The following is a 25,419-nucleotide window of genomic DNA, read 5'->3' as shown; positions in this document are numbered from 1 at the left end:
AAATACCTATCTGTCAGTTTCCCTCATCTTGTGGGTTGTGTGCGAGAGAAAAAGGGGGGGCCAAAGACAGGAGCAACTGACCACAGACCAGCAGCAGAAACGGGTACTGAGGTCTCTGCAAGCAGCTGCATCCTATCTGAGCAAGGCCTGTATATGTTTATCCACAGACTCTTTCTCAAATACCTGCATTTAATAATATATTTAAATATACTCATTTAGTCATTATTGCTGATACTCATTTAGACTGCTTTTACTTATATGCTATTGTAAGAAATTTTTCAATTTAGGCTTAATTTTCAGTTGTGTGTGGGCATATAAGAGACCATATGACATTTATGAAAAGAAAAGCTTGGCAACAGTTTGACTCATGCAGTATTAAGACAATATAATTTTTAGGTTTATAATTCCATTAAGAGTTGTAAAAGATGTTTAGTATTTGAGTTAGTTCTGATTAAACTGGAGTTAATTGAAAGTTTAGTATAGTGATTTTTGCTGTTTTCAGGTGATCAAATGCATTAATTACTTAGTAAAGGGTATTTAGCAGTGTGAATTTGCATTGCATATTAAGGTTTGACTTCTCTGAAGTTGGCGAATTATAATCAGGGGTAATTTCTGTTGATACAGTGGCTATAAACATATGAAAAGGAGGGAGAAAAAATTTATTAAGTGTAAGCTGGTTAAAAATTAATAATTAGTATTACTTCAGGGGATATATTAAACCAGTATCATGCCAAAAACGGGCACTAATATTTCAAAAGGGGTTACTCCTGTTGAAATAGTTAAGAAAAATAATCCTTTAATAAAAGGAATTGATCTGCTAAATTTTATAAATGATGGCCTAACATAAACCAACCATGGCCGGTAGAGGGGACACTCAACCCAGATGTACTTGTGGCCACATACAAATCATGGCAGAAAAAAAGGAAGCTGAGAATAGCAGAGAAAAGCACAGGGAAATAAAGACAAATAGAGCTTGGCATTCTCCAGTTATTTGAACAAGAGTGTCAGAAACTGATAAAGGCTACAAAAGAAAAGAGGGATAAAGGTACAGAAGCAATAGGTCACTGTACTAAGGTAATAGAAAAACAAATGGCAGAAATAAATGTACCTTTTTCACATCTGGACTCTGTTAAGACACCCCCACCTTATGAGAAGGAAGCAAAAACTGAGGAAACCTATCCTCATCTGCCAGTGATCAGTCAAGGAGGAAGCTATCACATCCGAGATGAGGATGACTATGTAAAAGAAGCAGGACAAGCAGAGACAACAATAAAACTGTAACCGAGTTCCAAAAGCAAAAATACATCTGCAGACTAAAGGACACCTGAGAATGAGAAGGAGGACCATTGGAGATGATGATGATCTGAGTGACCAGGAGGAGATCATGGGTGGATACGACCCAGCAATTACTAAAAAATACTAAAAAATACTGGCTAAAGCAGAAAAAATAGGAGAAAAAAGAAAAGATGTGAGTAGAAGGAAAGAGGACTCAACGGATGAAAGTTCTGATGAAACAGAGAATAAAGACAGCGAGGATGGTTGGAAATGTAAGGGATCTTTCTCTTCAAGATGATTCCATCCTGCATCATCCAGTACAAAAATAGAAGAAGAAAAACAGAGAAGTTTAAGAGAAATAGAACAAGAAATGAATCAATGCCTATCATAGTTAGATAATGCTCTTAGCTTAGAAAGCCAAAAAGCACTGGAGACACAACTGAAAGAATTTGAGGTATATAAGGAACAATTGAGAAATGAAGACACTAAAAAATCTGAAAGACCATAGACATTACGCCCAAGAAAAGGGAAAACATTTGAAAAGATATGTCCAGTGATCATCTGTGGACAGAATTTGAAGTACAAGCCTTGGCAGAATACTGATATGTCAGATATCATGGAAAAGTTGCCTACTCTGCAAGATGGAGCACATCCGTGGATTTCAAAATTGGAAGAGCTTCTGGTGGGAACTCAGCCTGCAATAGGAGACATAAAGAGACTATTAACAAATCTCCTGTGGGTTCCAGCCATGGAAGAAATTCTACAGAAAGCGGGTCTAAATCGATATGTAGGAACTTCTGTTAATGATCCAGAGCTGTTTTCTGCAAATAGACGTCGAACATGGAGAGCATTGAAAGATACATTTCCAACAAATGTTCATCCTGATAATGTCCTGAATGAACCATTAGGAGAGGAAGAAAACCAGAGAGCCTGTGTGTCAAGAGCCCATCAGGTATGGGGAAATGTCACAGGAAATGACCCAGATTTAGCCAAATTACAGAAGGGACTGCCCTTACCAGTGAGAAGTAAACTGGCAGAAGTAGTGGGTCTGGGAAGCATGGCAAAGAGTGTTTATACGGATCATATAGCCCATCAAGTGGAGCTATATAGGAAAAAGGAACATGATCAGAGAGCACAGGACCTAGAAACTCTCAGAAAACTGAATCAAATACAACTGGTGGACAACAAGAAGAAAGCAAAGAACAGGCTTTAGTTATGCAAAGTCAGCCTTCAACTCAGCTTCCAACTCAGCCGTTACCACAATCTCAGTTGAATCAGACACAACCTCAAGTGAGCCAGTCCACATCGGGTGTGCCAGTTACTTTCTGGCCACAGCCAGTTTTTGGTCAGATGCAGACTTGGACAGGAAGAGGCCGCGGAAGTTTAGGTAGAGGAAGACCAGGAAAATTTAATTTGAACTTTCAGCAGTCTCCTGAAGTGTGCTACAATTGTGGACAGTTTGGTCATTTTGCTCGTGAGTGCAACAGTCCAGGAGGAAACTTCAGAGGAAATCAGGAGGAAGATTAAAAAAAGTAAAAAAATATTTACTTGAGTAAATTGAATATGTCTTTAGCAAGTGCGCAATTTGCCTGGAAATTAATGTTCAGAGGGGTCCAACACATAAATTAGGTTTGGAATTTGATGATATAATAAAAACAGATAGAAGGTAAATACTAGTTGTTGTGGAAAATAATTTATTATTTAAGCCTGAGGTTTGTCGAACTAAGTAGAAGCTCAAGCTGTTGCCAAAGTTTTGTGTAGAGAAATCATAAGCAGATGGGAACTTCCCATTCAGATAATGGGAGTTTGTGGATAAAACAGTGAAATTACTTTTGAAAAATTTGAGAATGAAGCAGTGCCTGGGTCCAGTATACCATCCGCAAAGCCAAGGGATTTGTGAACAAATTAATGGTGTTTCGAAAAATCGTATGATGTTGCTGTTTGTGTCTGACATTTTTGTAAAAGATACTGGTTGTTGTTTCTTTCTTCCAGAATGAAAAGGGGAAGAACACTGTAAGGGTGAATGTTTGTTCGAGGTTCCGATGTACTACAGGGATCCAAAAATCCAAAAGAGGACAATAAAACTAAAGGATTTTGAAACAGAACTGTGGAAACTTGATCAGATTCAACGTCTTCAACATTACATCCAAAGGCGATACTACTGAAGGGCCGTGGAGTGACACAATTTCATGTGTTTCTTAATATTGAATTGTTTTATTAATTGATAATTTTTTGGATATTGATATAATTTTGGATGAGTGATACTTAAAAAATTTAACAACTGTTTACAATGAGGCGGCACGGTGGTGCAGCAGGTAGTGTCGCAGTCACACTGCTCCAGGGACCTGGAGGTTGTGGGTTCAATTCCCGCTCCGGGTGACTGTCTGTGAGGAGTTGGTGTGTTCTCCCCGTGTCTGCGTGGGTTTCCTCCGGGTGCTCCGGTTTCCTTCCACAGTCCAAAAACACACGTTGGTAGGTGGATTGGCGACTTGAAAGTGTCAAAGATGCAATTTAATCTGTGTAAATGTATAGGAATCTCAGATGTTTTGTTTTTTCTCGAAGTTAGGGCTATGGGGATTTTCAGGTAGGGACAGATCCTTTGGAAGGTCCGATGGGTCGACCAGCCTGAATTTGGACATTAGTTTGATTTTATTTTCTGAGGTTTCTATATACATTTACTTAAGTCCCTACACATAGTAATAAGTTAAATTGGAGAGGAGTACTTTTAAGTGATTGCTTGGCAGCAGGATCGTGAGAGAATTTTTCCTGTCTACAATGTTTGAAGGATATTTCAAGAAAGATGGCTGCCTGGCAGTTTTTTTCGCTCTCACACTCCACAAAAATGTATAATGTTGTTAAGGATTAACATTAAATTGCTACCACTATGTACATTATTCTTGACAACATTTCAACAATTCTTATATATAAATATATATATATATATATATATATATATATATTTATATATAAGAATGAATATATATTCACGAAGGGGGGAATGAAGTATAGTAAAATGAAGTAGAATTTAATGTCTACATAGGCATATTGTGAAGATGTTGGGTGTATAATAACTGGCAGAGGTACAGTCACTGCAGAGTAAGTTTTTCTTTTTGTTTTATTGGGTAAGTTTTACCAAAACAAAGAGAAAAGGGAAAAAAAAACATCCAAAGAAACCACAAATTCTTTGAGCTAACTTGGGTGCAGCCTCTCCTCAAGCTGGCCCACTCCAACTCCACTTTCCTCCTCACACCCCATGCTTAAATACCTTCCCCTCATTAACCTTACCTGGGATATACCATCCATGAAGCTATGGTAAGCCATGAACATGCAGTTCCTAAAGAAACAAAAATCACTTTTTATCACTTTAAAATAACACCAAGCACCCAAATACAACACAATATTCATATTATTGAACTGAGAAATTAAAACATGCACAATGTAAATACCACTGTCATGTTAGAGATAAATTACACCCCTCCTTCTAAAACAGACATCTTCCACCCCAGAACCTCCAATAAAGGGCCATTAAGAGCAGCGCGCGTGTTCCAACCCGGTCCCTAATAATGGATGTGGAAGTGGGAAACGCCCGCATCAGTGTGGGTTCAAGTTTTAACAGCAGTATTTTAAAACATGTTACCATCATTTAAATGGAGCGTATGGTAGTGGGTACCTCACTAGCCACACGTCCACCTATCAACATACAGCAAACTGCATTATGAAAACAAATGGCCACACGCTGAACGGACACCTGATGTTAATGAAAACCCCGATTCATATAGCATGGCAAAAACTGAAGCGACCACGAGACCAACGCGCCCCGTGAGGAACAATGTGAGTTTTAGCAGGCACTTACACAGATATTATTAAACAAACTGACATTTATATATGAAATGTGTGTGTGTAAATAGTGTTTCATCTCTCACAAGCATATGTCCAGGCTCATGGGGCTGGGAGCCAGTGAGAGGGGTTTATTCACCCCTTTCACACATATGTTATTAAGTGGGTGCAGTACATGGAATGACCCATTTTTGCCTATATAGGGTTTTGTCTCTGTGTGAATGGGATGTTGGGTAAGCTTTCCTTGAGGTAACAAGACAGGATGTTCTTACAAGGTATCTGTTTTTACCAGGACAGGAAATGAAGTAAACAAAAGACATAGTATTCACCACATGTTGACACTGGCCAACCTATATAAGCTAAACCTGCAGTTAACATGTCAGAAGATATTGGCTACACTTCTCAGCAAGCTGTCCATTGGGGCTTGTTAAGCTGCTGATCTTTTCATTGTAATAAACCTGATTATTTTGCAACGAAAGAATGGTGTCGGCATATAAGTCTTTTTCAGTGTCGTCTTCACAATATTGAAAATAAACTACAATATACTACCTCAGCAGATCATTTAAGTGAAAATACACGAGAGGAAGTGCTATAATATGCCTCTGAATTATGCCTCACTCTATTTTAATCCTGTTTTTTCTGGTCTTGACCTCTGTCCATTCATGGACTGTTCCTCTCGTCTTGTGTAGGACACTGTATTTCTTTCTGTTGTTTGATCTTTCACCTGTCTTTGCTCTGTTCTTTTGGATTTTGACCTTGAACAGTTTGATGGTGTTTGTTGCTATAATCTCATTAAACCCATTTTATTGTACTCGAGTCTACAAGCGTCTCCATTCTGAGAAGGATGTCACGCCTGCATCCCAGGACTCCATATCCCAGAATGCACCAGACATTCACATGACTATACTCTGGTCTCACTTACCAGAATTCTAATCATCCACACCTGTTTGTACTCCTATATATACTCCATTTCCTGCATTGTTCCTTGATGAGTATTGCCGTGGTTTGTCTAAGCATACAAAATGGTCTGCTGAACTCTGGCTAAGCTACCTTGTTGCCTACTCCTTGTTTGTTCTTTGGTTTACATCTTTTGCCCCATCCCTCTGGTATTGTTTGTATTCTCCAGTGTTTGAACTCTGCCTGATTTGTGACGATGCTTATTGCTACATCTTTGAGGTACTGCTTGCTCCCTGTTTTTGACTCTTGCTTGTTTTTTGACTTCTCTTTTGGATTCATGTGAATAAACTCTTCCTGTGATCCACAAGTGTCGGCTCTCTGTCTGGTCTTGACAAGGAGGTGTTTCTGGGTTTGTATCTGTTTTTAATTGTGTTATCTTTTAGTTTTACTTTTTAGTTTGAACTTGTGTTTGTGGATGAAACACTGGAAGAATCCAAGGCTCATAATGGGGAACCCATCCTCCTCGGGTCAACACTGGGGTGCACAATATACCACACAGACAGTGTGAAGAAAAGTGTGTGAGAGAGCAGGAGTTGATCGGTGATTCAATGTGTAATGGATCAGTTATGGTCACCAAACTTGTTCAACAGAACCCTTTCTCCTTGAAAATATGAAGGAAAAACATGACACTTTTCCTTCCTATTTTATTCTGCGAAACAGCGATTCTGTGAAAATCTTCCTTTAAGTGGTGTGATAACAGCAGTTCAGACAAAGGCCACAGCACTGAAATTACAATCTGCTGCAGAATTATGGCAGCTCAGAGTAACAAAATCCAAGCAACCTGCAGATCAGGGGGACAGAAATGCATAGAAGAATGCTTAAATCTATGAAAATAACCTAAAATAAAACACATTATTTCCCAAAGTTACATTTGGGGAAAAAAAGCTGGTGTAAAGTACATTTGGAGAACAACAGTCTCTCACATAGTTTAAAAACAGGAATGGAAGATTTAGACCTAATACCCAGAGGGAAGCTCACAATCTACACATTGCAACTACAAAGACTCCAATAACGTCTTGTTGCCAAGGTGAAAACAGAGTGGACTGTAGTTCCTATCATAAGGACTCTGGGAGAGAGCTCCTTGCTGCCTTCTGGTTGCTGTGATGTGGGGTTTGATCTGTGCTGTCAGGGCTGGCCACTACACCCCAGACTCCAAATCCCTGAATAATCAGTGTGTCACTCCATGAAGAAAAGGACAGAGGTCCTTTCCAGTGCCTCCCCTTCAGTGCTGCTACTTGCATTCTCCTGAATTCCAGCTGCAGAGAGCACACTGCAAATTGATTGGTTTCTTTTAGAAAACAAAAAACAGCAACCTCTGCCTGGACTTACCACACATCACTATCCCCCTGAGTCCAAACGGTTGCTAAGATTAGTGTTTTCACATATGTCTCCTGATGATCACTGGCTGGAGTCGCCTCTGGATGCTGCGTGCAGATGGGTTTCAGACATCATTCAGAAAGCCCCTTCATGCTTATCCATCCATAGTGATGGTCTAGACCAGGGGTCAGGAACAGATGGACCAAGGGCCCTTCAGCCATGGATGTTCCCATCGGTCCTGGGGAATGAACTGACAAGTTTCCAGTACCAAGCCTGGTCTCTAACCATTAGGCCACGGCTGCCCCATGCGTTGTTCTTTTGGGACAACAGTGTTGTGTGAGTTAAAACCAGAAATGTAAAAAATAAGGGAACGATTACGAGTTTATATTCTCATAACGCTGAACATGAATTCTCCTTATGGATAAAGTCTGGTCCTTCGACAATAAGAGCCTATCAGCTTGCTGTTAACGGACAAATTCCCACCCTCCAGCAATAAGAGCCAGTCAGATTACTGGTTATGGAAACGCATTGTACAAGTACAAAAGTCATTAGGGGCTTTATTTATATTATTTTTTTATTCCAAATCTTTGCTTTATTTGTGAATTTTACTTGAAATGAGAAAATAATGTTGTATTTAGAGTATTTGTTAGTTTTTGAAATTAATTTGACATTCAGTTCTTAATGACATGAAATGATGCCAGATTAATTATGAAACTACTAAGGATTTTGAAACACATGAAATAAACAGACAGACTCAAGAACACATAAAAAATAAAACATAGTAAAAAGCAAAAGTCATGGAGTAAATGTGGGCTTAAATTAGACAAAATGGCCCCCTACTGCTTCCACCTTGCCTTGGGGACGACCAATCGAAGCTGATCAGCAGGTCTAAGGGCCAGAGCCATATTTATAAACTAAAAGCAAGATTCTGCAATAACATTCATTATTTGTTTACAAAATTGACCAACAATTTACAAAATAATCTGATTGTTCTGAAAGACATTAAAGTAAAGACTTGAGTAAAAACATTTACAGTGAAATGTTTATTAAACCTAATACAGCCAAGTTTTAAGAGCATCACCAGCTGACCATCACAAACACAGTGAAAATCCCTGACCACATCTTAGTCCTCTGCAGGTGAGTTAGAATTTCTGAGGACTTTAGAAAGCCATAACAGTTTGGCTCAGGTCAGTTGCAAGAAAAATAGTTGCTTTAGGAGGGCAGAAGACGCTGGGGTAAGCTGTGAACAGGAGTTTTGGGATAAGGGATGCATGTAATTTGGTCTGATTTTCTTGAGTCTGAGATCTAAAATCTACACTATACTCTTAATAAAGGGGGCTCTTTGAGGGTTCTTTAGTAAAGACTTGTGTTCTATTTAGAACCATGAGCACTTTCTACAAACATTTACCTCCTGAAAATGTTCATCAGATCAATATGTGACTGACTGGTTTAATATTGCACATCTTTGAAAAGGGTTCTCTGTGGGGCCACACATGTTTCTTCTGGACATTGTAACAATAGAGGATCCTTAATTTGGTGCTGTATAGAACTGCTTTGGAAAACATTTTTTTTTATCAGTGAAACACTCTTTTTTCACAGATCCACTGAAGTCTGAAAGAACAAGACAAGTCATTCCAGGTTTTGTTTGAAAAGTTTTCCTGATAGCCCACATGAGCACAGTCTTCTTCATTCAAGTTGTCTGGTTGTCCCTGACCCCAGTATCTGAAACACACAGAGTATAAATTAGTGTCTCATCAGTGTTTAACCCTCACCTCTTTACATCACCTCTGACCACTCCATCAGGGCTATGACTTTGTGACGAATGCAGCTTTGAAAACAACTGTGTAGTAAAATAATTTTGCCCCATGTTGTGGCGGCATAAAAACTACATAGCGGAGTCCGTGATAATTAATTCTTATTTGATTAAAAATTAATTATTTAATTCATTTTGCTAAGCTCCATGTTTCGGAGCCATTAAATAATATGTAGTGTCTTTAGCTGTCCAATTTTAGCTTGGACAAGTAGGTCATCATGTTGCATGACTTTACAAATAATGTAGCAGAATTAGTTAGAATTAATCATTATTAATTAATCATTATTATTGAATTATGCTCATTGACCCGTGGGAGGTTCATGGCTTCAAAACACACAAATAACCAAGGACTGGTTTTATCACACAACTGGTTTATTAACTGTAATATCAAATAATGAATATTGATTATACATTCATTTAATGAAATGAATTACAGTGATACATGAGGGAGCTGGGAGATTAATATATGAGGGAATTTCTCTAAGATAATTACCCTAAACTCTAGAAAGGCTATGTTTATCCAGCAATGCATTCAGCACCAATCTCCTGAGCAATGAAAGAAATGAAACCATGTGACCGTACGTATCTCACTTTAGTCCGTCCACTCGAGGCAAAAACACAGTAGCAGACGTGTGGTGAGTGTGTGTTGTTGTAATGTCAGGTTTATTCTTTCAGTCTCTTCACAGAGTAAACAGAGTCACGTGGAGTAACATTCCCCAATCACAGATAGAGAAAGACTAATACTTCATGGCAGAGTATCATTTATACACCACCTCAGCAGATCATCCATCCATCCATCCATTATCCACCGCTTATCCGGGTCCAGGTCGCGGGGGATCAGTCGGAGCAAAGAAACCCAGACCTCCCTCTCCCCAGCCACCGCCTCCAGCTCCTCCGGGGGTATACCGAGGCGTTCCCAGGCCAGTTGAGACATGTAGTCTCTCCAGCGTGTTCTTGGTCTGCCTCCTCCCCGTTGGACGTGCCCGGAACACCTCTCCAGGAAGGCGTCCAGGAGGCTACCGAACCAGACGCCCGAACCACCTCAACTGGCTCCTCTCGACGTGGAGGAGCAGCGGCTCCACTCCGAGTCTCTCCCAGATGTCCGAGCTCCTAACCCTGTCTCTAAGGGAGAGTCCAGACGCCCTGCGGAGATAACTCATGTCAGCCGCTTGTACCCGCGATCTCGTTCTTTCGGTCACTACCCAAAGCTCGTGACCATAGGTGAGGGTTGGGACGTAGATTGAATGATAAATCGAGAGCTTTGCTTTTCTGCTCAGCTCTCTCTTCACCACAACGGACCGGTACAGAGCCCGCAGTACTGCTGACACTGCACTGATCCGCCTGTCAAACTCCCGCTCCATCTTTCCCTCACTCATGAACAAGACCCCGAGGTATTTAAACTCCTCCACTTGAGGCAGGATCTCACTTCCAACCTCATCATTTAAGTGAAAATACGCGAGAGGGAGTGCTATATTATGCCTCTGAATTTTGTCTCACTCTTTTTTAATCCTGTTGTTTCTGGTTTTGACCTCTGTTCGTTTGTGGACTGTTCCTCTCGTCTTGTGTAGGACACTGTATTTCTTTCTGTTGTTTGATCTTTCACCTGTCTTTGCTCTGTTCTTTTGGATTTTGACCTTGAACAGTGTGATGGTGTTTGTTGCTATAATCTCATTAAACCCATTTTATTGTACTAGAATCTACAAGCGTCTCCATTCTGTTCCCGTCTGACAACAGCAAACCCTTCAACAATCTGCAACTGGGTAAATTTACATAACAATTCAAAACTTTTAGGTGTTTTCAGTGAATGAGGTCTGTTCTTTGTTGGTTTTATTTAATTTATATTTTTTGCTTAAATCTGTGTATGACTGGATAAATGGAGCTAATACAGTTAGTTAAATTTACTTACGCAGTGATTAGTGCTGAGCCGTCCACCCACTTCCACTGGTTCTCCCTCTCACTGTCGGTCAGACCAATCCAAGTATATTTACTGCCGATCTTTCTTGCGAGGTATTCCTGTCAGTGTGAAAATGCTTAAAGAGCAGTCTCTGTCTCTTAATATCTCTCTCCATCTCTCACTCTCTCTCTCTCTCTCTCTCTCTCTCACACACACACACACACACACATACACACACACATACACACACCTGTTCTTCTTTGCTGTTTATGATGACCAGATCTCCTCCATTGTCTTCACAGTCGTCCCTGCTCTCACTCCAGGTCTTCTTGTCAGTAGAGATGTAGTATGCAGAGGTGTCAAAAAACTCCCAGCACTGCCTCACTGTGAACACACACACACACACCAAGTTCAAGAGGCTTTTTTAATCATATCAGCTATGAACAAGTACAGACTGAAACCAGATGATGTTCCTCCAGGACCATGATGCAGCACAGATCATGAGCACAGACAAATACACACAGGACAGAGTGTGTCATTCTGACCATTAATCAGTGCACAGTACTGAGAAATATAGAGTGAGGTTGTGTGTAGAAAGATGTGTCATGATATGACAAAAAACCAGCAGCAGGTCATTTTAGGAGGAAAGTATGTGCAGGAATTCTAGAGAGTTCCAAAAAGTTTGGGACATTCTGAAAAATGTGATTAAACACATAATGCAATGATGTTCAAATAATATAAACCTACATTAAATTTAAAACAGTACAAAGACAACATTGTAAATATTCAAACTGAGAAAGTTTGTGTTTAGAAAAATATTTTTTCATTCTGAATCACAGCCAGTAACAGTTTCCACTCTGTGAGTCTTTGGGAACTGAGGAGACCAGTGGCTGTAGTTTTAAAAGTGATTTTTTCTGATTTTGCCTGTTACAGGATTTCAGCTGGTCCACAGCTCAGGGCTCTGTTACAGTGTTAAATGAGCTCAGGGCTCTGTTACAGTGTTAAATGAGCTCAGGGCTCTGTTACAGTGTTAAATGAGCTCAGGGCTCTGTTACAGTGTTAAATGAGCACAGGGCTCTTTTACAGTGTTAAATGAGTTCAGGGCTCTGTTACAGTGTTAAATGAGCACAGGGCTCTGTTACAGTGTTAAATGAGCTCAGGGCTCCACACCACAGCCAGATACTGGTTTTGGGCCTTAGCCCTTGCATATGTCACTATAATAACATTCATTCATTGTCTGTAACCCTTATCCAGTTCAGGGCGGCGGTGGGTCCGGAGCCTACCCAGGATCACTGGGCACAAAGTTGAACACACCCTGGAGTGGGCACCAGTCCTTCACAGGGAGACATTCACTCACACACACACACCTATTGACAATTTTGAGTCTCCAATCCACCTACCAACGTATGTTTTTTGGCAATGTGTGAGGTAGTAAGTGTAAGACATTAGAGTAATGTGTATGGTTCCTTTTTTGGATCTTTTGTGTGTGTGTGTGTGTGTGTGTGTGTGTGTGTGTGGGTGGGTGGGTGTGTGTACGTACATTAATAATGCCTTGTGTTCAGAAATAAAATACACAACCCCTGAAACACTGAATCTTCCAGTGTGTGTTGTGGCTGTGTGTTGTGTCCTGAACTGTGTGCCCTTCTGTAAAATACCAGCTACACAGAGAGATTCTCTGAAGTTTTTGATGATATTATCTTCTGTAGATGAGGAGTTCCCCAAAATAGTTACTATTTAAAGTTGAGAAACGTTATTGTAGAATAATTTCACTTGTTTGTCCACAGTCTTTCACAGCACAGTGAAGCCCTCCACAGCTTTATTTCTGAAAGACTCAGACTCTCTCAGACGCACTTTTAAACCCAGGAATGTCACTTACATTTGACCAATTAACCTCTTTATTGTAGCATTATCAAACTTTACCAGTTTTAGTTTAATTAAATATATGGTTTAAATGATTCACACCTCCACACATTCTCTTTATATTTACATTTAGCTCAGAGTCCCAACTTTTCTGTAAATGGTGTGGTAATATTTTTATTTCCAACATCTGTGGATTTGTTTTTTTTTAAACCAGACAAATCTTTGTGCATCTTCTGTGTTTACATACTCTCAGTCTTTACTGCTTTGTAGAAAATGTTTACATTCAGCAAAACTGCAAAAAAGAACATGAAAAAAAAAACAGCTCTGTACACAGCACTTTACCTTACGTTACAGGAACTGAAACACTGACACCACCAAAACTTGGCCTCTCACCTTCTTAACACTGCATGTGCAATTCAGTCTTATGTGAAGTATAATGTGTACGCATCTACAAACAGTACAGTGATGCAGATACAGTGATCCCTCATTTTTCGCCCGGGATGCGTTCCAGGACCGCCTGTGAGAAAACGAATTTCCGCGAAGTAGAGGAAGATATTTTTTTTATGTATTTAACGAGTATTTGGACTTTTAAACCGCTCCCTGTTCCGTTAATAACCCACCTTTGCATTAAACAGTCTTCTATAATGTTTTTCAGCTGGAACTACATGTGATATCCCACCAGTTTCTTTAATAGAGTCATTCTTAAGCTGTGATTTAGCGTCAGTAAATTTAACTCAGATGTGGACATGAACAACACATGTACTGTACGTAAGAAACACTTGTAAATGATATATTGTGTCCCCTACAGGCCCAGTCTAATACATGTAAATAATAAAAAAATAATTTTGGCTATTTATCTTTCATGGTTTTCTGAGATTTTCCCTCAATACCTGCGATATAGCAGCTATAAGCCCCATCGAAAAAACCCGCGAAGTAGCGAATCCGCGAAAGATGAACCACAAAGTAGTGAGTGATTACTGTATGGTGTAAATTATGTGTTTATATTTATCTTGCAATTCTTGTGTATTTAATACTGGAAGGGACTGCACAGCTAAGCGTTTCACCTTTACACCTGTGTTAATGTGATGTGACAATTAACCTGATTTGACTTAATTGCTGGTAACATTCAGAAAAAAGATTTAGTTTTAGTTTGAAATGCGTTTGAATGTAGCTCCACATCCAGAAATCAGTTATTTAAGGAGTCAAACATTTTAAATCTAACAATATTTAGAGGTTAGAGGTTTGTGTACACACTGCTCTTTAACTGGTCTCTCTCCTTCATCAGGTTGGTGTTACTGGTCTGTAGCTGGTCTCTCTCCTTCATCAGGTTGGTGTTACTGGTCTGTAGCTGGTCTCTCTCCTTCATCAGGTTGGTGTTACTGGTCTGTAGCTGGTCTCTCTCCTTCATCAGGTTGGAGTTACTGGTCTGTAGCTGGTCTCTCTCCTTCATCAGGTTGGAGTTACTGGTCTGTAGCTGGTCTCTCTCCATCATCAGGTTGGTGTTACTGCTCTGTAGTTGGTCTCTCTGTAAATTCAGGTTGTTAAACTGGATCCACAGCACTGTGATGGCTATCAGCAGGAGAACGCACAGCAGCCCCAGACCCACTACAGCCAGTCTGTACAGTCTGCTCAGTCTAGACTCTAGAACAGAAATTCACTGTAAATATGTGATACATTTCAGTGAATTAATTAACCTTTATATTCTAAATTGAAAAGATGAAGGTCATGTGTGTAATCTTCTAAAACAGTGTTTCTCAAACTTTTCAGACCAAGTACCACCTGTGAATCCTATGAATGTCTTTCTTGAATATTTGTAATTTGCATTTTATTAGTTATTCTAAAAGAATTACTGAAAATAATGAGAATACTAATAACTACAGGCCTGAACTGTAATGATACATTCATGAGATCACATACAATTTTGGGGAAATAAGCACTGAGAGAGAAATAAAAACAAGAAGAGAGGGCAGTTTAATATGTGCTTTAACAGACTATAGGTGAAAACAGTGCGGTGCTTGGAGCAGGTCACAGTGGCCCTCGGTGCTGGTATCAGTAGGTGAAGGAGGCACAGTGCTGTTAAACAGTGGGTGAAGATCGGCCACGCTGATTTACTTCAGTTAAGGGTTCTCTCTATTTTACACTCTTAAAAATAAAGGTGCTAAAAAATGTTCTGTGAGTGATGCCACATGTTTTTCAATAAAGACATTTGCTGAAGTGTTTAAATGGGTAAAGAATCTTAGGTAACACTTTAAATTACAGCCCACTAATAACTGGGTAAGTACAGAGAAAGTACCTGTTAAGTAAGCCGTAAGATAAATTAAGTACTGAGTAAGTAAAGGGTATGATAATAGAAATATGGGGTTATTACTGGGTATTTGTAACATTTTACAAATAAGTACATTTTACAAAGTAACGCATTCTGAATTCATTGTAATTCTAAGCACAATTATAGATTATAAAATTGAGTTAAAAGTATGACAGTTTATGAAAGTGACTATTACTGTCATTTTATATAAATAATCCAGCTACTATTTTGAATTCACTGTGTTTCTGAATGTAATTATAGATCCATTAACATTATTTACACTGCACCTACAGAGAAGAACATGGTCAGATGGTTTCATTACAGGCACCAGCACAGTTTCATGGCGCTTTGTACTCATTAGGTTCAGGACACGTGATTTACCCCAATAATCATCATCACATACTTCAGAGATGGTTTACACTGCTCACATGGGTACGGCTAGGAATATGCATCGGCATTGTCTTCCACTTTAAATTAGGGCCTGCAAATTACAGGGTACATACAAAACAAAAAATAGGTACAGAGTAAGTAAAGGATATGTATGCGGTTATCACTGGTATCTTACAAAAAATGTACAAATAACTTAGAGTAAGTACCTGTTAAGTAAGGTGTGAGATAAAATAACTAAAGAGCAATGAAGGGTTTGATATTAGATGTAAGTGGTTCTTACAAACATTTTACAGATAATAAGTACATATAGTGTAAAAAACAATTACAGTTAAGGGTATGAAAATATATGTATAATTTTATCACCAGGTATATTACAAATATTTTACCAGTAATGCATGTAACTACAATTATTAATCTATTGAAATTCTAAACATAAGTATATTTCAGTACCCTGTTTTTTCCTGTATTTCTGATCCCTGTAATATAGGCAGTCCATGTGGTAATTTGAAGTATAACTTATTTAAAATATACAATTTCAGGTATTCACATTTTTTATTTTTTAGACACAATTCACAAACAAAGTTAGTGGAGCGCATGCGCAACAAATGACACCTGAACAGTAACTCTGAACTTGTAACTTTGAAGTGGTCCTCATCGGGATATTTTCTGACACTGGTGACATATATTTCATTAAATTATGTAACTTTAACATTATGCAGTTCCTTGTTTGTTTTCACGGCTGGGCAGGGAAGATGAGGAGGCAGACGTAAACGTAAGGAACACTTTATTAAACAGGACCAAAACTAAACTAAAACAAAACAAACATAAGCAAAAACACTAACTACATTCAACTGAACAAAACTAAACAGGAGCAGACAGGAACAGACATGGATAGACCGCCATGAACCGGGGTAGACCTATGTAACCTAAAAGACACAGAGGCAAAGAAACACACACCTACGCACACAAGACGAGACAAGGGAGCACTGAAACAGCCGGAATATACAAACCGGATTCCAAAAAAGTTGGGACACTAAACAAATTGTGAATAAAAACTGAATGCAATGATGTGGAGATGGCAAATGTCAAACACTTTTTTCACATAGGGCCATGTAGGATTGGATTTTTTCTCCTTTAATAATCAAATTTATTTCAAATCAAATCAAATCAAATTTATTTATATAGCGCTTTTCACAACTGATGTTGTCACAAAGCAGCTTCACAGAATTCCAGTAAGACAAGATTTGACATGAAATGTAAAGACAAATGTAAAACCCTCAAGTGAGCAAGCCAGGGGCGACAGTGGCAAGGAAAAACTCCCCCAGCTGAGGAAGAAACCTTGGGAGGAACCAAGGCTCACAAGGGGTGACCCATCCTCCTCTGGTCAATCTACTGGTGATGATAGTTAGTAGTCCATGAGAACTTCAGTGTAGGGACAGCTTCAAGGCACTTGGTGGTTGCTGGAGCGTGGGCAGCTGGTCTGAAGAGTGGAGGAGGATCTCGACAGTCATCCATCAGTGTCCAGACAGACAGGTGGGCAGTCGTTTACTCGGAAAGATGTAAAGGGATGGAATTAGTTTTGAACTGTTTTGTGTTTGTAAAGTAGAAAATATGAAAATTTCCAGAGTGTGGCTAATGACTCCGGCAGATCTGACTATGACAGCATTAACTAAAAGGAGAGAACCAGGAGGACACACAGACACGGGAGCATCCTGAAACACTGGCATCCCTCCGCTCCACCGTCAACAAACCTGAGTGATCGCGAGAAGCGGCGGGACGACAGCACCAGCGTCTCAGTATACTATAATTCCCTGTGTCCATGGACCCCCCGGATCTGCCGCCTTTATCTATGGGGGAGCATTAGCTACCAAATGATAAACTAAACAAATGAGTTTTTAGCCTACATTTGAAGATTGCGACTGTGTCTGAGTCCCGAACATTTTTTGGAAGATCATTCCAGAGTTGGGGGGCTTTATAAGAAAAGGCTCTTCCCCCAGCTGAGGCCTTCTGAATTCTGGGAACATTTAAAAATCCAGTATTCTGTGATCTGAGTGAACGTGGAGGCTCATAATAGGAAATTGTATCTTGAAGATATTCAGGAGCAAGCCCATGTAGAGCTTTATATGTTAATAACAAAATTTTGTAGTCAATGCGGAATTTAACAGGCAGCCAATGAAGTGATGATAAAACTGGGCTGATATGTTTAAATTTTCTAGTTTTAGTGAGGACCCTAGCTGCAGCATTTTGAACTAGTTGAAGTTTTCTTAAATTGCTGCTGGTGCATCCTGACAGTAGTGCGTTACAGTAGTCAAGCCTTGAAGTAATAAAGGCATGTACTAATGTTTCTGCGTCCTGGAGGGATAAGGCATTTCTAATCTTAGCAATATTGCGAAGATGTAAAAAAGCTGTCCTAGTGATACTACCTATGTGTTGATCAAATGATAAATCCGGGTCAATTATGACACCAAGATTTTTTGCTGCTGAACCAGGTTTATCTGGAAAGTTAGCTAGATCTAAAATTAAATCTGATAATTTATTTCTTGTCACTTTTGGACCCAAAAGCAGGACCTCTGTTTTGTTGCTGTTTAGAAGGAGGAAGTTACGCAACATCCAGCCTTTCACGTCTTTTACACAGTCCTCTATTTTCTTTAATCTGTGTTTGTCATCGGGCTTGGCTGAAATATACAATTGTGTGTCGTCTGCGTAACAGTGAAAGTTAATGTCATGGTTTCTTATAACTGTGCCTAGCGGTAACATGTATAATGTAAATAATAATGGTCCTAAAATAGAGCCTTGTGGAATTCCAAATCTTACTTTAGAATAATTTGAATTTAGATTGTTTACTTTTACGAATTGATAACGTTCCGTTAAGTAAGATTTGAACCATAATAGGGCTGTCCCTGTGATTCCAACCATGTTTTCTAACCTTTCTATGAGAATATTGTGGTCTATTGTATCGAAGGCTGCGCTTAGGTCAAGAAGCACCAACAGGGATACGTGGCCTTGATCAGAGGCAAGAAGAAGATCATTTGTTATCTTGACTAGAGCTGTCTCTGTACTATGATGTTGCCTGAATCCAGATTGGAATTTTTCATATATATGATTCTTATGTAGATATGAACTAAGTTGTTGGGCCACAGCTCTTTCTAAGATCTTAGACAGAAATGGCAAATTAGAAATAGGCCTGTAATTAGACAGTGTACTAGCATCAAGATTTGGTTTCTTGATCATAGGTTTAATAACTGCTAGTTTAAAAGCTTTGGGTACATGGCCCAGACTAAGCGATGAGTTTACTATAGTTAAAAGAGGATCAATAATAGCTGGTAGTACTTCTTTGAGCAACTTTGTGGGAATTGCGTCAAGTGTGCAAGTTGTACAGTTTGCGGAGGTGATAATCTTCTCTAGTTCTAATTGTGGGAGTGGGTAAAAGGTTTCAAGTCTTTCTTTTACAGTTATATTATGTTTTATTTCATTCACATCAGGTGGCAGCCAGGATGGATTTGATCCTGTGGCTAGAGTTTGTTGTCTAATATTCTCAATTTTATTATTAAAAAAGTCCATAAAATCTTTACTGGTGAGAGTTGCTGGAATTAGTTGTTCAGAACCTGCTTGATTTTTTGTAATTCTAGAAAACACACTAAACAGTGCTCTCGGATTATTTTTATTATTGGAGATCAGCGAGGCCAGATATGCTGAGCGAGCTTTAGTGAGGGCATTTCTATACTCTATAAGGCTGTCCTTCCAGGCAGAATGAAACACTTCAAGCTTGGTTGATCGCCATTTCCGCTCTAGTTTTCGTAATGTTTGTTTTAAAGTACGGGTCTTATCGTTATACCATGGTGCGAGCTTTTTCTGTCTTATACTTTTATGTTTAAGTGGTGCTACCTTTTCTAAAGGTGCTACCTTTTCTAAAATAATAAAAACTTTCATTTTAAAAACTGCATTTTGTGTTTACTTGTGTTGTCTTTTACTAATATTTAAATTAGTTTGATGATCTGAAACATTTAAGAAGAAACAAGACAACACAAGAAATCATGAAGGGGCAAACACATTTTCACACCACTGTACATCCAGCGCTATCCGTTTCGTGTCCTATCATCGTTTCGTTCCCCAGTCTAGTCTGTCTGTGTTTAATTTCTCAGTCATTGTGTTGCCTGGTCTGGCTCATCTGTTACTCGTTTCCTGTCATCGTTTGGTCTCATCTGTTCCTCACTTCGTGTTTGCCCTGTTTGTTTTTGTTTTGTCATTTTGTTTAAATAAAGTCTACTGTGTTTTAGCGTGTGCGTCCGCCTCTGTCAGTCCGCCCCTCGAGCCTGACAGAGTGGAAGACACACTGGAAGAAAAAGTGGAAGAAAACTGATGCATATTCTGTGCTGTACCCATGTGAGTAGAGGAGAAACACCCATTCATTATTATTCAGCTATGTACATATAATGCCCCAATACATACAGACAAAGTAGTGTAAAATATCTCTAAAGTATGTGATGATGATTATTGGGGTAAATCACGTGTCCTGAACCTAATGAGTACAAAGCGCCATGAAACTGTGCTGGAGCCTGTAATGAAACCATCTGACCATGTCCTTCTCTGTAGGTGCACTGTAAATAATGTTAAGGGATCTATAAATACATTCAGAAACACATTAAATTCAAAATAGTAGCTGCATTATTTATATAAAATGACAGTAATAGTCACTTTCATAAACTGTCATACTTTTAACTCAATTTTATAATCTATAATTGTGCTTAGAATTACAATGAATTCAGAATGCGTTACTTTGTAAAATGTACTTATTTGTAAAATGTTACAAATACCCAGTAATAACCCCACATTTCTAGTATCATACCCTTTACTTACTCAGTACTTAATTTATCTTACAGCTTACTTAACAGGTACTTTCTCTGTACTTACCCAGTTATTAGTGTGCTGCAATTTAAAGTGTTACCGAACCTTAAGATCGAATGATGGATTAAACCTTTAAAAAGGTTATTTACACACACATTTAAACAAACAAGGATCTTTATGGAACCAAACATGGTTCTTTCATGGCTTGGTACAAATAACATTATAGCACCTTTATTTTTAAGTGTGTGCCTCCAGATGTAGTCCTTGGTTTAGAAATATTTCACTGGGATGGTCTTGGTTTGTTTTTCTCATTTCCACTTTGCCCTTTTTGTAATAAAGTCCACATTACTCACATCTGTCTCTAACCTTTGCTTATGTTCAGTAAAGAGCTGAGACTGTGCTTTATTTACATGGATTTCTCAGAATATGCCGCCCCAGCCATTCCCTCACAGACTGAACTACCGTTTATTCATAACCCATGCTGCATTTAAAACAAACTGATTTTTATTAAACTGATTTATGAAAACTGAAACATTCTGTAGTTTACACTTGAACATATTTCAGATTCCGATATTTAGTTATTAATTAATTCTTTAATTCAGTAGTAATTTTTTGAGGTCATTTTCTGTATCACTTCTTGCTGCTTCACGTTCTACCAGTGGTACAGTTACCACAGTTTGAGAACCACTGTTCTAGAACATATACTGGAAATGTTTTATTTTAATTCCTCTTTTATGGACTAAAACTTTTTTAGCATAATTATAAAAATATAGGATTCCAAATAGGCTCCAGACCCACCGTGACCCTGAACTGGAGAATGAATGAATGAATGAATGAATGAATGAATGAACAAAAATCCAGTAGAACCTTAACCTTACCTCTGTCCTGAGGATTTACTGCACTGACATTCCTTTGGTTTCCTCCAATCATCACCATGCTGTCCTCATTCACATTGTCTTCATTTAAAGGGTCCCTGCATTTGGATCCTGATACTTGTTCTTCAAAAATATTTGTATAAACCACCTCCGTTATCTCCATTCTGTTCTAATAACTCTGATAACTCCAGAAGTGGCTCTGCTGGTGCTGTGTGTCTGCTTGTCAGTGCAGAACGCTCAACTAACAGTAAAGAGCCTAAATAAATGGTGTTAGATAGTGCTGGCTCCCACAGAGTGGGACTATGTTTTTAGAACCACAAAGCCAGTTTCACACCTGGGCTGGGCTGTGATGTGGTCTCAGTCTGCTGAGTCATGGGTTCCATTGCTTATGTGAAATGATCTTATCCCCTTTAAACAGACCCACAGGAGAATCCAACTCATCTGAGTTGGGCCTGTATTTTCTCATTATATATGCTTCCACAGAGAAATATTATAAGGACGCATGGCATTCAGTTAAGGCGGCACTGTGGCGCAGCAGTTAGATGTTGCAGTCACACATCCCCAGGGACCTGGAGGTTCTGGGTTCAATTCCTGCTCTGGGTGACTGTCTGTGAGGAGTGTCGTGTGTTCTCTCTGTGTCTGCATGGGTTTCCTCCGGGTGACTGTCTGTGAGGAGTGTGGTGTGTTCTCCCTGTGTCTGTGTGGGTTTCCTCTGGGTGACTGTCTGTGAGGAGTGTGGTGTGTTCTCTCTGTGTCTGTGTGGGTTTCCTCTGGGTGACTGTCTGTGAGGAGTGTGGTGTGTTCTCCCCGTGTTTGCATGGGTTTCCTCCGGGTGCTCCAGTTTCCTTCCAAGCTCCAAAAACACACGTTGAAAGGTGGACTGGCGACTCAAAAGTGTCTGTGTGTGTTGCCTGTGAAGGACTGGCGTCCCCTCCAGGGTGTATTCCTGCCTTGCGCCCAATGATTCCAGGTAGGTTCTGGACCCACCGCGACCCTGAACTGGATAAGATAATAATAGATCTATAATCTTCCATAATAGAATGTCAATATTCATTTTATTAATATTTACTTTTAAAAACATTGTAAACTGACCAATGTGATGTACAAATTAGATAATGAAATAATACCATATGGATTTAAAGTGGGCTTTAAGCCTTCATTTAAAACTGGATAAAGTGGGTTCCATATGAATCTGCAGCTCTATCTCATTCCGGACCTTGGGAGCTCCCACAGCAAAAGCAACAAAAACCTCTGCTTCAGTCTCACATTGGGGGCGACCAATCAAATCTGATCAACAGGGTTAAGGGACTGTGGAGGTGGTGTCCAGGGGATAAACAATTCCACTCAACATCAAGGACCTAAGTCATGGAGAGATTTATAGACGAAAATCAGGAATTTAAAATGAATGCTAAAACCAACCGGGAGCCAATGGAGTGATTCCAACACAAGAAAATTAATTACCAGACATGTTAATGCAAAAAAATTATAAAAATTCCAGTCACAAAGGTTTTGCTAACTGACAGATAAAAAGATGTTCATCACAATCTCCTGACAACAGCTAACCTGGCGAGGACAGAGGAGGTGGTGGTCTGAGATCATTAAACACATCATGACCTGTGGGTGAAGAATTATGTTCACTAACATCACAGAGATAAGCTCAACATGAACATCTTTGTACAGCTCCAGATTTTAAATTTAGCAGAAGTAGAGTCTGTAGCTGACTGCTCAGTCCATACCTGCCCACTCTGACCCTAGAGCAGCTGCCAGTATTTACACCACTGCTCAGTAACAGCTACCTGTACTTGTCCCTAACACCTCCTTTAAACTCAGTGTTTAACATGGACATGGATACACATGGGGCCTTCAGTCTGTACTCTGAGTTAATTTCGACTGCATTTGTGCACATTCTCTGAAAGCTTACAGATGGAACAGAAAACTGTAGAGTGTAGCCCCTAGTTAAAGAGAAAATAATTATTCGTCCACATGTGCACAAGGTGCTTAACATCCTCCCTGTCCCAGTAGAAGAGTGGCTGAGGTGAAGTTCTCAGCATGTTCATTGGCAGCCCTTTTTGTTGTTTACGGGATAGTCATTTTGGGAGTTTAGGTGATTGTGTTTTTGTGTGTGTGTGTGTGTGTGTTTGGGCCTTGTTGTGTAGTGAGATGTGCGTTTGTGTTGGGGTTCACTGTCCTGAAAAAGGTGGTGCCCCATCATCTTGCTACACTAAATGCCCAATTGCTACTCATCTCCGTTCTTTTTAGAGCCAGGTGGCATTACAATATATTTTATAAGAACTGTACTTTTGTGACGTGGCATAAAATGTATCTATTTAGTGGCCAATAGGCAGAAAATTCAGAAAATACCCATTAAAATCAAATATAGAAATGGTCTGACTACACCACCTGAGAAATTTCACCCCAGGAAAAAAAAGCCAAATAACTTCCAGTCCTTAACGGATTTTAAAGACTACATCTGTTTTTTTTTTAACCTCCAAATTTTATTTCCAATTAATAACGTTTTTAGCATAAAAAGGACATTAATAAACTACATTCAACTGCAAAAGCAAATAAAAACTCAAAACAAGAAATAAACAAACAATCTCACATTGCATCACAAAAAAAACATGACATATAAAAGATTATTGCAAGAAGGGCTCTGAGAGCAAATTAACCTGCTAGCTCCCAGTAAAATGGTGGAGGTAGCACCACAATAAAAAAAAATAAGTAAGCAAGGAAAAATATATGTATCAAATCGAAAAATCAAACTAAATAAAAAAAACTAGAATAATTAGGAACTAACAAATTCCAAATGATGAAAAAGAATAAATCAATTAAAAAAAGAAAAACAATAAACATATTATAACAAACCAAAGACTACGTAATAAATATAGGTACCCTGATACCTGATACACAGGGTGTAAAAAAACTAAAAGCAGACAAAAATAGAACTATATATATATATATATATATATATATATATGTTTTAAATGTTCATTATAGAAGTCAGAGGTTGCTGGAGCCAACAGACAGAGGAATGAAGAGGAGAGATTTAAGGGAGGAGGAGGAGGGAGGAGGAGGGAGGCGTTGGACGACCTGGAACATAGTGTGAAGATAAAGGAAGGGCAAGGGAGGGAAGGCCTGGTTAGAGAAGATGTGTGTCAGCTTCATATCAAAAAGCTTGATTTAATATTTTTTGTTGGGTATCTGTCATTTCTGTGGTATAGAGCATGTTTTTTTAATGTTTTGAGAGGAGAGTAAAATGCTGTGTGGTCTCTTTAATATGTATAATATTCCACACAAGCTCTAAAATAACAAGCTCAGTTGGCGCTGATGCCAGAACAGCGTGGTGAAGTTTGGAGAGGAGAGAAGAGGAAGGAGAGTCGGGGGGAGTCCAATAAAAATCCCGTGGTAGCAGGATCAGCTCCAAGCTCTGATGCATGCATCATATTTATAAACTAACTGAAACGTCATAATTTATTATAAATCCCTTTTCCATCATTCCTTTGCACATTTGGGCTTTAGTGATATTCTAACTTTTTGTCCTCGTCCAAGCGTATAACTCTTTTTGCAATATGTGGGTGTATTGTTTCCATCTAGGATTTGTCATGCACATTTTTGTAATGAAGTACGAAAAATTCGGTGGATGGAAAACTACTGAAACGGCAGGTAGAATGTAATGGAAGGTGGAGGATTAATAAAACGCTACACAGGAGGGAGGAGGAACACCAGCCTTCACACTCCAAGGCACCTTGGCACCTTGTAGAAGTTGGAATATGCTGATTTGAGGGGAACATTTCTATATCTCACTTTACTCCATCCGCTCGAGACAATAACACAGTAGCAGAGGTGTGGTGAGTGTGGGTTGTTGTAATGTCAAGTTTATTCTTTCAGCCTCTTCTTAGTCTTTATAATTATGATCTTCGAGTAAACAGAGTCACGTGGAGTAGCAGAGTATACAACTCATATGGGTGAAAGAGGATCTGAAACTCTCTCTCTCCAGCTTTGGAGGATGGGGAGTCATAAAGAGGAGTCTGAATATCTCCTCTGGCCTTGG

At 39.2% G+C, this 25,419-nt stretch overlaps 1 protein-coding gene across 1 annotated transcript; it reads right to left on the bottom strand.

Annotated features, from left to right (window-relative positions):
* Positions 1–1,904: 1,904 nt before the first annotated feature.
* On the bottom strand, positions 1,905–21,751 carry LOC136709957 (C-type lectin domain family 4 member F-like). The gene is made up of 7 exons (XM_066685563.1): positions 21,703–21,751; positions 14,208–14,594; positions 11,344–11,477; positions 11,106–11,212; positions 8,992–9,108; positions 4,561–4,609; positions 1,905–1,970 (listed from the first exon to the last, which is right to left on the bottom strand). Exons 1-7 carry the CDS (start codon positions 21,749–21,751, stop codon positions 1,905–1,907), a joined length of 909 nt encoding a protein of 302 aa, XP_066541660.1.
* Positions 21,752–25,419: the final 3,668 nt, after the last annotated feature.

This window comes from Hoplias malabaricus, chromosome 11, assembly GCF_029633855.1.
Source record: "Hoplias malabaricus isolate fHopMal1 chromosome 11, fHopMal1.hap1, whole genome shotgun sequence".
In the NCBI taxonomy this organism is placed as follows: domain Eukaryota; kingdom Metazoa; phylum Chordata; class Actinopteri; order Characiformes; family Erythrinidae; genus Hoplias; species Hoplias malabaricus.
Note: the sequence above shows the minus strand (reverse complement) of the source record. Positions and strands in the feature narration are given on the sequence as shown.

What these genes read in the sequence shown, in the direction of transcription:
- LOC136709957 (XM_066685563.1), bottom strand. Translation starts at nt 21,751, where the DNA reads ATGGAACCCATGACTCAGCAGACTGAGACCACATCACAGCCCAGCCCA. An exon ending in GAGAGACCAGTTAAAGAGCA is followed by an intron (nt 11,478 to 14,207) that starts GTGTGTACACAA and finishes GTGTGTTCACAG; the next exon opens with TGAGGCAGTGCTGGGAGTTT. An exon ending in TCATGGATGGTATATCCCAG is followed by an intron (nt 1,971 to 4,560) that starts GTAAGGTTAATG and finishes CTCCTATTGCAG; the next exon opens with GCTGAGTTCCCACCAGAAGC.